At 39.2% G+C, this 14,716-nt stretch overlaps 1 protein-coding gene across 2 annotated transcripts in view; it reads left to right on the forward strand.

Moving 5' to 3' along the window:
* The window catches only part of C6H11orf49 (chromosome 6 C11orf49 homolog), a 78,403-nt gene that overhangs the window by 15,436 nt on the left and 48,251 nt on the right, over positions 1-14,716 (forward strand). For both annotated transcript variants that reach the window (XM_033063809.1, XM_033063808.1), the window contains exon 3: positions 9,136-9,266. In XM_033063809.1, the coding sequence (XP_032919700.1) occupies positions 9,136-9,266 (131 nt within the window). The remainder of the gene's footprint in view (positions 1-9,135; positions 9,267-14,716) is intronic.

Genomic DNA, 14,716 nt, shown 5'->3' on the forward strand with positions numbered 1-14,716 from the left:
GCCTTGGGGATGCTGGTGGATAAGAGGCTGGACACAAGCTGGCAATGTGCATCACACCCTCTCTGGGATGTCACAGAGTCTTCTGTTTAGTTTTACTTTCTCCATCAGTCTGCTTTTATTAAAAATAATGTCTGTGATATTGGCTAGTTCCTGCCCTGTTCTTGCATTTCTTAATAAGCATCTCTGCTGTGGTTTTGTTTGTATTGTTGCAGAAGTGAAAGGGCCCTCAAGTCAGAATTGGGAATCTCTGGAAATCTTACATTGTCCATCTTCCATTGAGGAAAGTGTGTAGTACAGTTTGCCATGATGAAAATTAGATATTCAGTGGTGATGTAACTGTTTGACAAGCAGCTTTCTCCATCATTCTGGAAAATTGCTCAGTTGTGCTTGCTGGGTCACTGTTGATATATAAAGGAAAAGATAAGAAAGATAAATAGTGATATATCCACGACAGATGTAGTGGAACTACTTACAGTCTTTTCCATACGATCTGCAATGTGTATATAAAGCAATAATCTCACTTCATGCTTGGTCACATGCTGGAAAGATTGGATTTCCTGCAATATTACTAAATGTTGTGAAGGAAACTGTTTTAGTAATGTGAAATTGGGAACTGGAATCAGGTAGAAATGTACATGAGAACGGCAGCTTTGGAAAAACAGAGCAGCGCAGAAAGTTTGGTACACACTATTTTTTCCCATATTATATGTGGGAATTAAAAAATATTTTTAAGAATGAAAGGCATAGTTTTATAATTTTCTGTTAGTAATATTTTCTTTTTAACATACTATTTTCTCCAATAAAGCTTTTGATGTCTCAAGTAGTATGAGTACCACTGTTGGATACATGGTAACTTCATTAATAGCTGTACCTCTCTCTGTATTACTAACTCACATGGTTTAGTTCTTGTGTTAATGAAGCACTTTGGCATGAGTCTAGGCTACTTTATGTGTATAGGAGATCAGTTTTAAAGTTCTTGGCTTCCATCTGTCTAAACCTGTAAGGCTTTCTATTAAATTGGAATCAAGTACTGTAAGTTTGAGGAACACTTTATTTTTTCCCAGAAATATCTTTAAGGAAAGATGGATCAAAATTGAAGTTGGGGTTTGGTTTGTTGGTTTTTTTCATTGTTGTTGTTGGTTTGGGTTTTTTTCTCAGTTTTGTGTTGTTGGAGGACTTGTGTGTTTGTTCTTCAAATACAAAATGTTGAGGTGTCACAGAAAACCTTGAGGAACATTTCTAATTGCTTTGCTAAGAATATATATGTTCCCTTGTGCACAAGGTCAATAAATGGAAAATTTTTCCTAAAGTAGATGTGACAAACTGTAAAAATCAGCAAATGTTTGCAGCAATGGGATAGGATAAGATCCCATAATAGGATTCCTTATCCTTTACAGGATAAAATCCCTTAACTATGTCTGCATCTCCATGAATATCAAACACTAAAAGTCTTGCAAGCCTGAAAAATGCATTTTTAAAATGTGGTTTATCTTCCTATTCTTTAAAAACAAAACTAAATAATAGTAAAAAAGCCTAAAAGTCTAGTTTCTAGAAATCTGCATGTCTTCAAAGAACCTGACATTTTCTTTGTAGTGCTGTGTTGTTGAAACCATACAGATCCCAGAATACATTAGCATTAGTGACTTGCAATAACCACATGCCCTGCAAATTTAATGTTATTGTGTATCTTCAAGTGAATTAAACAAACTGTAGCTGGTCAACACTGTAGCCAAGCAGTTGTAGTGAGCACGAAGTGGTTTAGCTAAGCAATCTCCACATGCAGAGTTAGCATTAATGTCAAATGATGTAACTTCATCCATATTAAGGAATTTTGGCAAGGTTCATTTGTTGCCATGATGAAAATATTGGAAGCTACTCAGTCTTTGATGTGCTATAGTTCTTGCTAAGGCAACTGAATAGGTGAGAGAGTACCAGTTGCAAATTTTTTCTGCTGAAATTCTCCAGTCAAATGAAGACTTAAATGAGCAAATATGGAATCTGTTTGCATGGCACTGTTATTGAATCTCTTTGGAACAGGTATTCAGTTATATTTCAGTATTTTGTGTGTCATCACAAACATGATTGGGCTGCTACCTTTTAAAATAGTTTAAAGTCTAATTTATAAAACATGAAACTGTCTTACAACAGGAGAATTCATGCAGAATGGAGCAAACAGGCTCTTACTTGTACTTATACTTTGGCCTCAACTTTCTGAGAAGTCAATTTGTCTTTACTTGGCATTTTACTTTGATCTTAGGAGCTCAAGATGGATACAGTTCCTCAATACTTTTCAAATCCATGTTCCTCCTTTGGTGGACATTTATGCTTTGATATCAAAATTCATCTGCAGCCAATGTAAATTCCATAGCTACTTTCTGTACCTGTTAGACAAGAGGAAATCAGAATGTTACCTTGTGTGGCTTGTGTTTTTAATAGTGTTTTTCATCTTTGTGCTATCACCCTTGCCACAGGTTCACAGTATTGTTTCTGTGGCATCTTGAAGCTAGTGAATGAATTCTACAGCATGACAGGAGGGACAGAAATACTTGTTGGTTAATAAAGGAAGCCAAAGAATGGAGCTCATGGCTATATGATAATGAAGCTAACAGGGGACTTGCATCTCCCATACCCTCAGAATATAGAGAGTTATAGAGCAGTTTGGGAGGAATTTTCTTCTTGTCTCAAAATGTCAAATACCAGTTTGAACAAATACTAAGTAGATTAGCTGGTGAGTTATCAGTTTTCCTTGTGTAGTTATAATTCTGGATTGGTTTATTATTTATGTGTTTAGTTTAGATTTGGGCAGAAAAAGGAAGGTTTTTTTGAGGGAAGCTGGGTAGCAACTTGCAGTGCTAGTTATAATGGTGTTCATGCAGCTGTTCCTGTGGTGTGCAACTCACACAGTTTCCTACTGTAAAAACTAAATCTCTGTTTATCCCAGCAAGACCTCTCCAGACTCTCTGAAACTCCGTGTAGTCTGAAATTGCACCTGATCAGTCTGAAAGAGCTGGTCATGGGTGATTGATGCTTATCTGTGAAGGCTTCTTTACTTTTCCCTAAAGCACCTTGGAGGGCTTCTGCAGGGCTATTTACGGTCTTTCATTGTATGCCCTTTCCCATCTTCCTGAATACTAGGCTACCCAGCTCATAATTCTAAGAAGAAGCTTTATTTCACAGTAGAAAGGGGCCCCAATATGTGGCCTATTATATCCATATCAGCTTGCTTACCCTTTTCAAACAGCTATTGTGTTTTAATAGGGCCCTGCCTGGCAGGGGGAGTTCTTAATTCCTGCTATGTAAGAATGGTCAGCTTGAGTTACAGCAAACTGCAGGATGCTGCTCTGATCAAAAGGCCTCTGTTTTTAAAGATTCCTGCATCCCCACCCCTCCCCATTTGCCTTTTTTTTTTTTTTTAATCCTAGGCTAATAATTCAACACAATACAGTAATTTTAGCTTTTGATATGCAAGCCTTGAGGTGTTAAATTACTGACCTAGCATATGAAAAATTAAGGGAGAGGGACTCTAAAGATAAAGGCTTTCTGGGTAATAACAAGCAAGCACAGAAACTCCTTTAATCCTTTCCTTCTTCAGAATCTGTAAACTGGTCTCAGAGGGTCTGATTTGCTACAAAGCAACATAAGAAAGCTTGTTCACTGCCTACTCTGAGCTGTGTCACAGGTGCTGTGGTTAATTTCCTTCATCCCAGTACATGGGATAATCTCTGTACCACCTGTATTAAGTCTGCCATGACTACAGAGATTCCTAGCATATATCAAGAAGTTTAAAAACACGTAGTTAAAATTTGTGTCACTCTATTCCCCCTTTCCACACCCTTCAGCTGAAGTAAACTTGAGTGGGTGAGACAGAAAGGATCTCAAAAAATCCAGTCTTGGTGTTTGCAGTGTAATAGCACCCAGTCTTGCCAAAATTTTATAGTGTTAATGATTTCCTATCTGCCTGGTTGTTAAAAAAATCAACTATTTTCCCTTAAAGCCAGTCATCAGGAATAACTTTTAGCATCTGTTTTGTCTTAACACATTTCTGAGGAAATGTCTAAAAAAACCTGCTAATTTCATTAGAGAAAGTTGGTGGTTTCCTTGAGGCTGACCTCAGTGTCCCAAGTTCTAAGGTCTGTGGAATTTAAAAAAGCACTTGAAACAGTGGCTGTGAAGTGAGGAATGCTCATGGTCATTACACTACACTACACTACCTTTCAAGGGGGATAGCTAAAAAAACAGTCCAGTGGTTCATATGAATATTGCAAATATTGTAGTACACTTAAACCAAGAGGTGAAGAATAAAATGATCTTTCTAAACTACTTTCATTCAGCAGTAATTTAATTAGTACAACAGTAATAGTGATTTTTTTTTTTTAAACCCAGTTATGCCTCCAGTTTTAAGTGTTCCCTCTCAGGGTTCCTTCTAGGCAAGGTAAACCTCACTTTGCTATCTCAGAGCATAGCCTTGGGCTAAGTGCAGTGGGTCATTTGGGGATGCTTTGTTTTGGATGAGTTATTTAACAACAGAAATAGCGTGTTTTTTAAAGCCTTTTGTATTTCAGTATTTTCTATTGCTAGAGCGAGTTCTTTGTTACCCATTATAACATAGTCTCTAATCTTAACACTCCTGGTTATCCCTACTTACTGTGCTTTAGTTCACACAATGAAGCAGTCTTGGAGCTCTGGGTTCCTTTCAGGTGGAGCTAAACTGGAAGATGTGTTCCTTCTGCAAATGAGCATTCGGTCAATGGGACTAGATTAGAACTAGTCCAGAGTGCGTGTCAAGAAAAAACAAATCCTGGGATGCCTGTAATATTGACATGAAATCCTCTGCAGACATTTTGGTCAGTCTAAACATAGCCTCTGACAGCAACTTTGCATTTGAGACTACTTTATTTTTGCTTGAGACACTCAACTCCGTTTTAATGACTTAGACACTTGTGTAGCTGGCAGGAAAAGGGTGTGTGGGTTTGTGAGTCTGTGTGTAGATGGTTCATGCCCAAGAAGCCTTCAAAATTTTTTCTTCATCGTGCTCTTGATAGAAAATGCAAGCAGTAATGCTGTCAATTAAGGAAAAATGGTCATTGTTCCTTGTTTTCCATTTGGTAGAGAAGGGGTCCTGTAAGAGTGTTCAGCTCTTTGCATGGTAACCAAAGGTGGCACCTGCTAGGGGTACAGCAGGGTCCTGGCAAGCTCTTCCATCCTTCTCGAGGACTTGGGACTCTGCATTGTGCGTATTTGGCTTTGCCTGAGTTCAGCAGGCAGAGGCTAACAGCTATAATGGGTTTCAATTGAGATGTTACCATAGCATCCTGGGACTTTTACAATCTATTTAGAAGTCCAAAGGTTTGAAAAGAGTGCTTGAAAGTTTCTGAACTCTGGCAGGTTGCCGAAATGTAAATACACAAAAGACAAAGCCGTATGAAAGCTGCTCTGTTCAGAGAAGCAGCACCTGAGTGCTAGAACTCCCAGCAAAGCCATTTTTGAGAGCTGGGGCTCTTTTATCACCGTCTCCTCCCAAACCTTTTCCCCCCTGTCACGTGTATGTGCCACAAGCATAGCCTGGGTGTGCAGCAGTGGTGTTGGAGGAGACTGTTCTGGGGTTTGGCTGTTCTGGGGCACGGGAAGGAAAGGAGTGAGAAAGCATCCTGAAGCCTCTACTGTAAGAATTTCTTTAGGTATCCCCATCAAGTGAGAACCTTGCTTTATTCTTCTCTCTCTTTCTTCAGGATTTTCTCACAAATGAATGGAAAAAGCTGTTTTGTTAACAGAGTATCCAGTTGCCTAACAGTTCTTGTGTGAAATATGAATGCTCACAGTAAACTGGTGTTAGCTAATGAACATTCAATTCAATTTGCAGTCTTGGTTTCAGCAAGACAAAATCACATCATTAGGAACTGTTGTTACTCTTCTAATTTGCCTACTCTATTTACTGGCAATGTAGAGGGCTGAAGCAATCATTAGGTTTGTAATAGAAGGCTTGGAGACTAGTACAGTTGTTGAAAGCTTTCTTCTGGAAGGAATCTCTTACAGATGGCTGCACTTTAAATGCCTAAAAGAGGAAAAAGAGAAGTTAACCAGATAAGTGAAAAATTATTTTTCCTGCTTCTGGGTTCCCAAACCCATTTCTAAATGACTGAGGACAAAGTAATAACTTGTTGAGGTACCCTGTTTTTTTCTAAGTCTTTCTTCTTCACATGTGCTGAAAAGCTCCAGCCACTTACTTAACTTTGCTAACAGTGTGAACTCTTCAGTGAGAGGAGGATAGATAGAGGGAAGACTGAGCAATACTAAGGGAAGAATCTCAGCAGCTGTTCAACTTGCTGAGAATGATTGAGCTCAATGGTTAACTTTTTTCCTTTACTCTTGATATCTTGCTTAAGCCATTCCTTTGAGTGCAGCTTCTTTCATTTTTGTATTCAAAAGGAATTGGAAAAAACATTTGTTTGCATGTATATAAAAATCAAGGTAAGGTGTTATATGCCCTACCTACTGTTGGAATACCTGTAACAACTTTGGGTTGTCATAATTTTTTTTCTTCCAGAAATACTTACCTGTAAGATTGCCGCATTAATGGTAACTTCATCTCTGGGCAGCTGTTCAAAAAAGTTGGCCAAGTTATTTTGGTACTGCCCATCTAGCCATGATATAGGAATTTCAACATATATAGTTTATTCAAAATATGTAGTGTCCCTTGTAGTGATCTTGACCCTGTCTAAGAATAGATTTGTTATCGGGCTGCTTGCTGGATAGCTCCATCATGGGCTGGCTCCTTTGAGCTGAACTTCTACTACTTATAAAAAGGAATTTATGAAGTAAATATGAAGTCTGAAATGTTGCATCTTAACTGGGATAAAATTCTGCCTCCCAAGCTTGCAATCTTGAGCTTTTTGGGGAAAATCCTTCCATTGTATAATTAAACAAAATCCTCCTTTACTCAACTAGCTGGTGGCACTTGACTGTCAACACATCCAGGTGTGCTGATGTTCCAGCATATCCACCCACTCCTTTAACTGAATAAGCAACAAATGATATCATACCCTTCTGCCTGGTAGGTTTAGAGCCATCCCATGCTGAAAATGCAAGTGACTAGAGTTTTTGCTTATTAGAAATAAGGAGTAATATAGTAGGGCTGCTGTGAATTAATGGTATGTTAGTTCATGTCTGGACCTTTCTGTTACAATTCTGTGCCAGGATCTGTTTCCAAAATTTGCGTGTTCTGTAGATGTTCTGAGCAGCATAATTTGGTGCATTTAGTTGTATCATTGTGCCTTCATTTTCTTTCTCTTCCAAAGCCTCTCTCTTATGTGTGTTATCTTTCTGAAAGCTGCCTTCTTCTATTACACCAAGTTTCTTCTTTTTCATCTGTATCCTTCGTCTCTCCATCAATCTGTCAAATCATCAGCGAAACAATGCAGATCAGAAATGAAAGAAGTCTTACAGGCTGTGTTTTGGGATGAGAAGATCTGAAATTCTATTTCCAGCTTTGTCACAGGCATCTTGTGGGACTTTTTGCGAGTTACTTTACCTTACTCTGAACTTGTTCACTCTAAGACAGTGAGCGACAACACTTTGTAATGAATAGTCTTTACTTGCAATGATAGTCCTGTAATTTTGGCATATTTTGATCCAGTGCATGATTTATTTATTTACTTTAATCTCTTGAGACAATGGTTGTGCTTTACTTTGCATGAATAAGGTTTCATAAATATGAAATACTATATTTATCCATGATATTTACAGAAAGAATATTCCTGATTCCAGGATTCAAGTGTCATGAGGGTTTTTTTAATCATGAGGTGATTGTACTTATTTTGAGTTACATTTCCTTCTGGGTAGGGGGGCTAGAAACTTTCAATACGTGTCAACAGATTCTGTTTGCTCACATGTGTTTGAGAACCAGGATATTAAAAATGAGAAATTGTGATACCTTTTGTAAAAATTGAACGGCTTCTCTCCACACAGACACACACACCCCTACACCCACACACACCCACTCCCAGTTGTTACAGGACTTTTAAAATTTTGCTAAACTCTGTCTGGTGTTTTTCTCTTTCAAATGTGAGACCCTTTTCTGTAGTCTGAAGGATAAAGTGATTTAAAGTCTTTATATTTAAAGAGGTGATTTAAAATTGCAAACTGAGAGGGTTCACACTGACCACTGGATTTTATCTGTTGTGCTACCTATGGAGAGGATCTGCTGTGATGAAAGTAAACTTGTATCTTTTCATTAATTCTCTCCTGTGAGGGAGGGTTAAGCTGCTGTCCCAAGTGAATGTTTTAATGATCTCTCTGGAGTGTTTCAAAGCTTTGTCCCACTTGCATGATGCCGAGCGAAATGCACAAAATCTATCTTTGAGGCAATCCTGTCATTATACCTTTTGGTATATAATGTTTGTATTTGCATTTCTTTTGTTCTTGTATGTTGAGCTTTACCATGCCCAAAGGAGAACTTCTTGCACTTCAGAGAAACCTTTGTAAGACAAATGTTTGCTGTAATAAGTTAGCCTAAAATGCTTACAACTCATATTTTAGAAATTTTTACTAAAATACAAAAACATGAGCATCAAATTAAGTTCCGTCATAATGACCAGCTACTCTTTTCAAAATGCATTAGTGCAAATTTTGTTTAGCGATGTGTCAATCCACTTTTCATCACAACTGGAGTAAATTTTATACATCCAATAGTCAATTTTCAGTAACCTTGAAATGATATCTTGAGGCTTCTCTTAAAGAGGATTTTTTTTGTGGCTTTAAAGAAAACTGTAATGAAAATAGCAGTGAAGTTCAAATGGTACTAAAAGAAAGGGCATCTTCTGGTCAAATAAACAACAGTAACTCTTGGCGAGCCATTTTCCAATGGATTGTTTTCAAATAAGTGGGTCTTGGACACTCCTTGCTGGGTTTCTTTAGAATGAATTTTACTTTCACAAACCTCTAATTCCTATAATTAAATTTCAATGTGTGGTTTTTGCAAATAGTGTTCTCTCTAGAGAACAGATGGGTATAAACTTTGGAGATTTGGTTTCACAGAATGTAATGGCCAGTGGTTTTCTTGCTGCTGTTCTAGTTGTTCCCAGAACATTCATGTTGGTTCAGCTTTCTAACATTCTTGTTTTGACTTTATGTCCACAGTTTCAACAGCGTGCGGCAAGGAACACACATTTTGTTCCGTGAGTTCAGCTTTGTTCAAGCCACCCCTCATAACAGGGCGTCTTTTCTTCGGACCTTCTGGAGGTGTTTCCGAACTGTGGGGAAAAATGGAGGCAAGTATTCCAGCATCTGCTGCAGTCCTGTTACCTTCCCATGAAAACCATTAGCCAGGCTATTAACGCAGTACAAAAACTGACCCTTCACATTGTGTTCTAATATTCCAAAATTATTAATGGGGAGACAACATAGCATTTCCCTGTGAAATGGTTAAAAATGGCTCCCAGAATATAGCAGTGTAGAAGCACCTTTTTGCCAGTGCTGCTTCTGTTACAGAACAGTGTGTCAAGTAACAATAGATCGAGGGAGGATGTTGTGGACCTGTGCACTGAGATTGATAGGAAAAAAAGTGCTGGAGATTGGTGGCTGGGACCCAGAGAAGGTTAGATTATGGGGTGTGGAGCATGAGGGAAGGGGGTGCTGAGATTCTCAGCCAGTTGGCTCCTGGATGGTTGCACTAGGAGCCTGCAGGAGGTTGGGTTCATAGCAGTGTGGGGCAGTTAACGTTGCCACCTGAGCTGTGCCTGGATAGTGCTGCCACAGCCCCTAGATGATGCTGCAGAATCCTGATGGCTCTGGAAGAGGGACCACTGACAACTGTGTGACCTCTTCCCCAACCCTACCCACAAGGAAAAATCTCCAGTGCCAAAATAAATACTCAGCACTGTGCTATCATGTCTAGCTATTCTTATATTGCACTTGGTATATTAGGTATTACAGAACTGGCCAGAGTTCAAAATAAACTCCTGTAACTATATACAACTAAAATTATGTTTTGTTTTACTTTTTAATTTAGTATTTTAAGCAAATACACTGAAAGTTGCTGTACAAATATAAATGTTGGTGGGGTTTCTTTTATTATAAGCCTCATTTTTTTCAGGCTATTCAGCCTCATTTCTTCTTGCAGGAAAGACTAGAACCATCTCTTAAATATAGATAAAACCTTGCCTTCTGGCTAAGCTTTGCAACACTTCTGCTTTTGATGAACAGAGTTTGACAGACCATGAATAAAGACCTTTTTGACATACTCCATCTAGATCATTGGCAATTAAGCAATCATATTTAAACATGACAAAATCTGTAGTAAGCTACTGAAGTAACTGACTGTGCTGTCTGTAACACTTTCTTCCCAGTGAGAGGTACTTTGTTATGTTATAGATAATTTACTTTAGTTCAGGGATAATATTTTAAAGATTTCAGGTAATTTGTATTATACTAATTTAACAGTATGCAGTAAGGACATATCTGATTTGAGATCAGGTCATAGTCAGGAAAAATAAGATGTGGACTCCTAGAACATGTTTCTATGGTGGAGTTAGAGATAATAGTAAAGAAGTCATCCACCAGAACTGCAGCTGTTAGTGGTAAACCATATTGAAAAATGGACAAGCAGCTCTCTGATGCAAAGTATCCATTGCAGTACTTTCAGTGCAAGTTTTCATCAGGCTTCATTTATGCACCACTGACCCCAACCAGATGAAGGACACCTGGATTTGTTGAAAAGAATGGAAAAGTTTTAGCTTCATAATAATATCTCCTTTCTGTTTAACTTTTAGTTGTTTTATGTGAGTATGGGAAAGGCCATGGAAGAAAGCGTAATCACCAAGGTACTTTGAAGAGAAAGGGTGATTGAAAAGCACAGGAACGAAAGCTCAGGTGGATGTTGCTGAGCTCTGGTTATGGCCTTAAAGAAGCTCAATGTATATTTTTCTAACTTTGAAGTTCAGTAGCTTTACTTTCTAGTCTGAGTAAATATTGCATGTTTAATTGTATATTTATACATCTACATATATTTTCTTTTTACACTAGAGACAGAAGTGCATCACTTCAGATAAATTACTGTCAATATTTTCATCCACTTAGTCCAATTTTGCTGGTTCTCTAGCCATAATTGTGGACTAGAACCTTCATATTTTTCATTTCAGTTTTTTTTTGCTGTGGAAGTTTTTTTGCTATACCTGTTTGTAGGGTAACTCTCAACATGCGTGGCCACTTAAGAATGAAACTAATTTATCAAGAAGCTGAACCTATGCAATGTGGTGGGTGAGATATGGTCATTACCACACTGAAGCATAGACTACATCTAGATTTCTTTTCTTGGCTGTGTTTGCATGGGAAACCTATGCTGAAGCAGACTTCTGGAAATGACCTGTGGACCCATGGAGAGAGGAGGCCATGCTGGAGCAGCTTTGCTGGCAGGACTTGTGGTTCCATGGGGGACTCAAGCTGGTGCAGTGCATTCCTGAAGGGACCTACTGTGAGCAATTTGTGCTGAGCTGCAGCCCTGCTGCAGAAGTTTTGTGAAGGAGTGTCTCCCATCGGTGGAATGCCATATTGGAGCTGGGAGAGAGAGCAAGGAGGTAGAAATGGCAATGTGTGACAAACTTCCTGGTCTCCCTGTGTCACTTGGGGGTGGGAAGGTGGTGAAGAAATCAGGAGTGAGGTTCAGCCCAGAAAGAAGGGAGGGCTGAGTGGACAGTTTAAGATTTGGTTTTATTTCTTGCTATCCTATTGTGATTTCATTGGTAATAAATTTGAGTCTGTTTTGCATGTGATAGTAACTGGTGAGTGATCTCTGCCTGTCCTACTCTTGCCCTGTGAGCATTTCATTGTATTTTCTCTTGATAGTCCAGTTGAGGGGGGAGAGTGACAGAGCAGCTTTGGTGGGCACCTGGTAGGCACCACAAGGAGGTAGGTAAGTTATGGAGTCCTGGTAAGAAAAATTCTGCTTATGGTTATATACTATACAACAGAGCATGGGACAAACAATCTGATGTTTTGGAAATAAATAGCAATATAGTTTAGCTAACATAGGAATATTGCTTTTGAGACTTGAATTAGAATTTCTGCATTTGATGCCCTGTGTCAGGTGTATGGAGTGTTAATCACCAAGTGGCCGCTTTATGTGAATGGAATTTCTGTGTGCAGAAAAGGATGAAAATAAACCCTTTGTTTTCTACAGCAAGATTCTGATCTGCTCCAGTTTTCTCTCTGGGTTTGTTTCTGGGCAGGGATGGCTCCATTCTTTGTCATTGATTTATGTCTGTGAAGAACTATGAAGGCATCTTTTGTCTTCCTTTGTCAGAAGGAGCATTCACTAACTTTCATGTCTTCTAGGATGTTCTTGGTTTTATTTATTCCTTTGTCATAAAGGTGTTTACTGCTGTTTCCGTGTCTCTCATTTACTTTAAATTTCATTCCAGATTTGAATTTCATGGTTTAGGACTGAGTGGTGGCTTTTTCCTAATTTTCTCCATCTGTGAAGTGTATCCCTGATAAATGACATAAAAGCCAACCCTATGAGGATATAAGTCCACCTAATAAATAACTTACATCAAAGCTTGTACCCTGTCTGGAGGGAAGCAAGGGAGAATATTAAAAATGTAAGCTGATGCAATTTCCAAACTTAGACAAACTCACAAACAAACAAAATCCCATCTTTTCACTTCTGAATGTGTAATTGGGATTTTAGAAAAGTAGACATACAAAAAAATCTGACAAATAAATTAAGTGATTGCTTAATCTGGCTGCTAGCTGTTTCTCCTTGATGCAGGGAAATTTACTGCTTTGTCTGTCAGTCTTGACCATGCCTTGACTTGGAATGTGTATGTCATTCACCCAAGCAGATGCACCTAGCCATGAGTTCTCAAATGGCCAATAATAGAGAAATCTGTCTAAATACAAGCAGTGCTTAAGTGTAACAATGTGTGTGTGCAGAACCCTGTATACAGTGATTGATATGCACCAACATTACCGTTTCTCTTGGGAAATTGCTGTAAATGTTACTTTTCTACTTAATTCCTTATCCTTTTGAATTACTGGGAAATAGCTCTTCATGGAGAAATATAGCAGATTTTATGTTATTCTTCTGTGATGTTAGCTCTGTTACTTGATAGGTTCTGGTTACATTGACCTTTTTAAGTCCTTCTGTTTGGTGACTAGATTTATTTTTTTCTTTTGTCTCTGAATAGCAAGGGAAAATTACTAGCTTCAATAAATGCAATGGTAACACTTCAAAAAGTAAAGAAAAGTTTGTTTTTTGGAGGGGTTGTTTGTTTATTTTTTCCTAATAGGATTTCTTTTTGGAGATATGCTAGATCTATTTTACAGGATTTTCCAGGGATTTTAGAAGCTTAGTAAGATGCAGAGTTCTATTTTCAATATACATAAGCATATCTGGGATTCCATGCATTGGGAATGTGATACTAGGACTAGAAGGAAAAAGATGAATGTGATCCAGTGTCAGGAAACTGAGGTTTCTTGGTGAAAAAAAACTTCACAGAATTTCTTATGATAGAATCATAGAATATGCTGAGTTGGAAGGGACCCATCAGGATCACTGAATCCAGTTCCTGACCCTGCACAGGACAGCCCCAAGAATCACACCATGTGCCTGAGAGCGTTTTTCAGGTGCTTCTAGAACTGTTAGGCTGGTGCTGTGACCAGTTCTCTGGGGAGCCTGTTCCAGTGCCCAACCACCCTCTGGGTGAAGAACCCTTTTCCTAATATCCAGCCTAAACCTCCCCTGACTCAGCTGCATGTCTTCCTCATGTCTTCCTCGAGTCTTGTCCCTGGTCATGAAAGAGAAGAGATCAGTGGCTGGCCCTTTACTTCGCTTTGAGAGGATGCTGAAGATCACAATGAAGTTTCCCCTCAGTGTCTTCTCCAGGCTGAACAGAGCAAGTGACCTCAGCCACTCCTCATACAGCTTCCCCTCCAGAGCCTTCACCATCTTCACTGACCTCCTTTGGACAATCTATAATAGTTTCATGCCTTTCTTATATTGTGGCACCCAAAACTGCACTCAGGACTCGAGGTGAGGCTGCCCCAGTGCAGAGCAGAGCAGGACAATCCCCTCCCTTGCCTGGCTGGTGATGCTGGGCCTGATGCACCCCAGGATACACTTGGCTCTCCTGGCTGCCAGGGCACTGCTGACTGTGATCCACTTTTTGCAGTCCCTTTCCTGTGGCACTGCTCTCCAGCCTTTTGCTCCCCATTCTGTCCATACATCCAGGGTTGCCCCATCTCAGGTGCAGAATCAGGCACCTGCCTTTTTTAAATTTCATATGGTTGGTGAATTACCAGACCTCTTATTTATTGGGGTCTCTCTTCAGGACCTTTCTGCCCTTGAGAAAGTCAATAGTGCTGTCCAATTTAGTGTCATTGACAATATTCCTTTGAGTCCCACATCCAGGTCATTTATGAAGATGTTGAGAACTGGGCCTGAGACGGAGCCCTGCGGAATCCCCCTAGTGAAAGGTCACCAGTCTGTTACCCCATTCACTCTAACCCTTTGTGCCCTCCTTTTAACTTGTACCAGTGATACGCAGCACTCACAGAGTGGTTAGAGGACAGCTAGTGTTTGTTGAAGCATAATGATCAGTTAGCAACAGATTTCTCCCAGAGGAAGGCGGAATGGCCAGAAGTCTTGTTTTCCCTCTGCTTGTGCTTAAATTGACCTCTTGGAATCTATCTGACCCGCTCTTTTGAATTGTCTGTTCCTCAG

Source organism: Catharus ustulatus, chromosome 6 (assembly GCF_009819885.2).
Source record: "Catharus ustulatus isolate bCatUst1 chromosome 6, bCatUst1.pri.v2, whole genome shotgun sequence".
NCBI classification, from domain to species: Eukaryota; Metazoa; Chordata; class Aves; order Passeriformes; family Turdidae; genus Catharus; species Catharus ustulatus.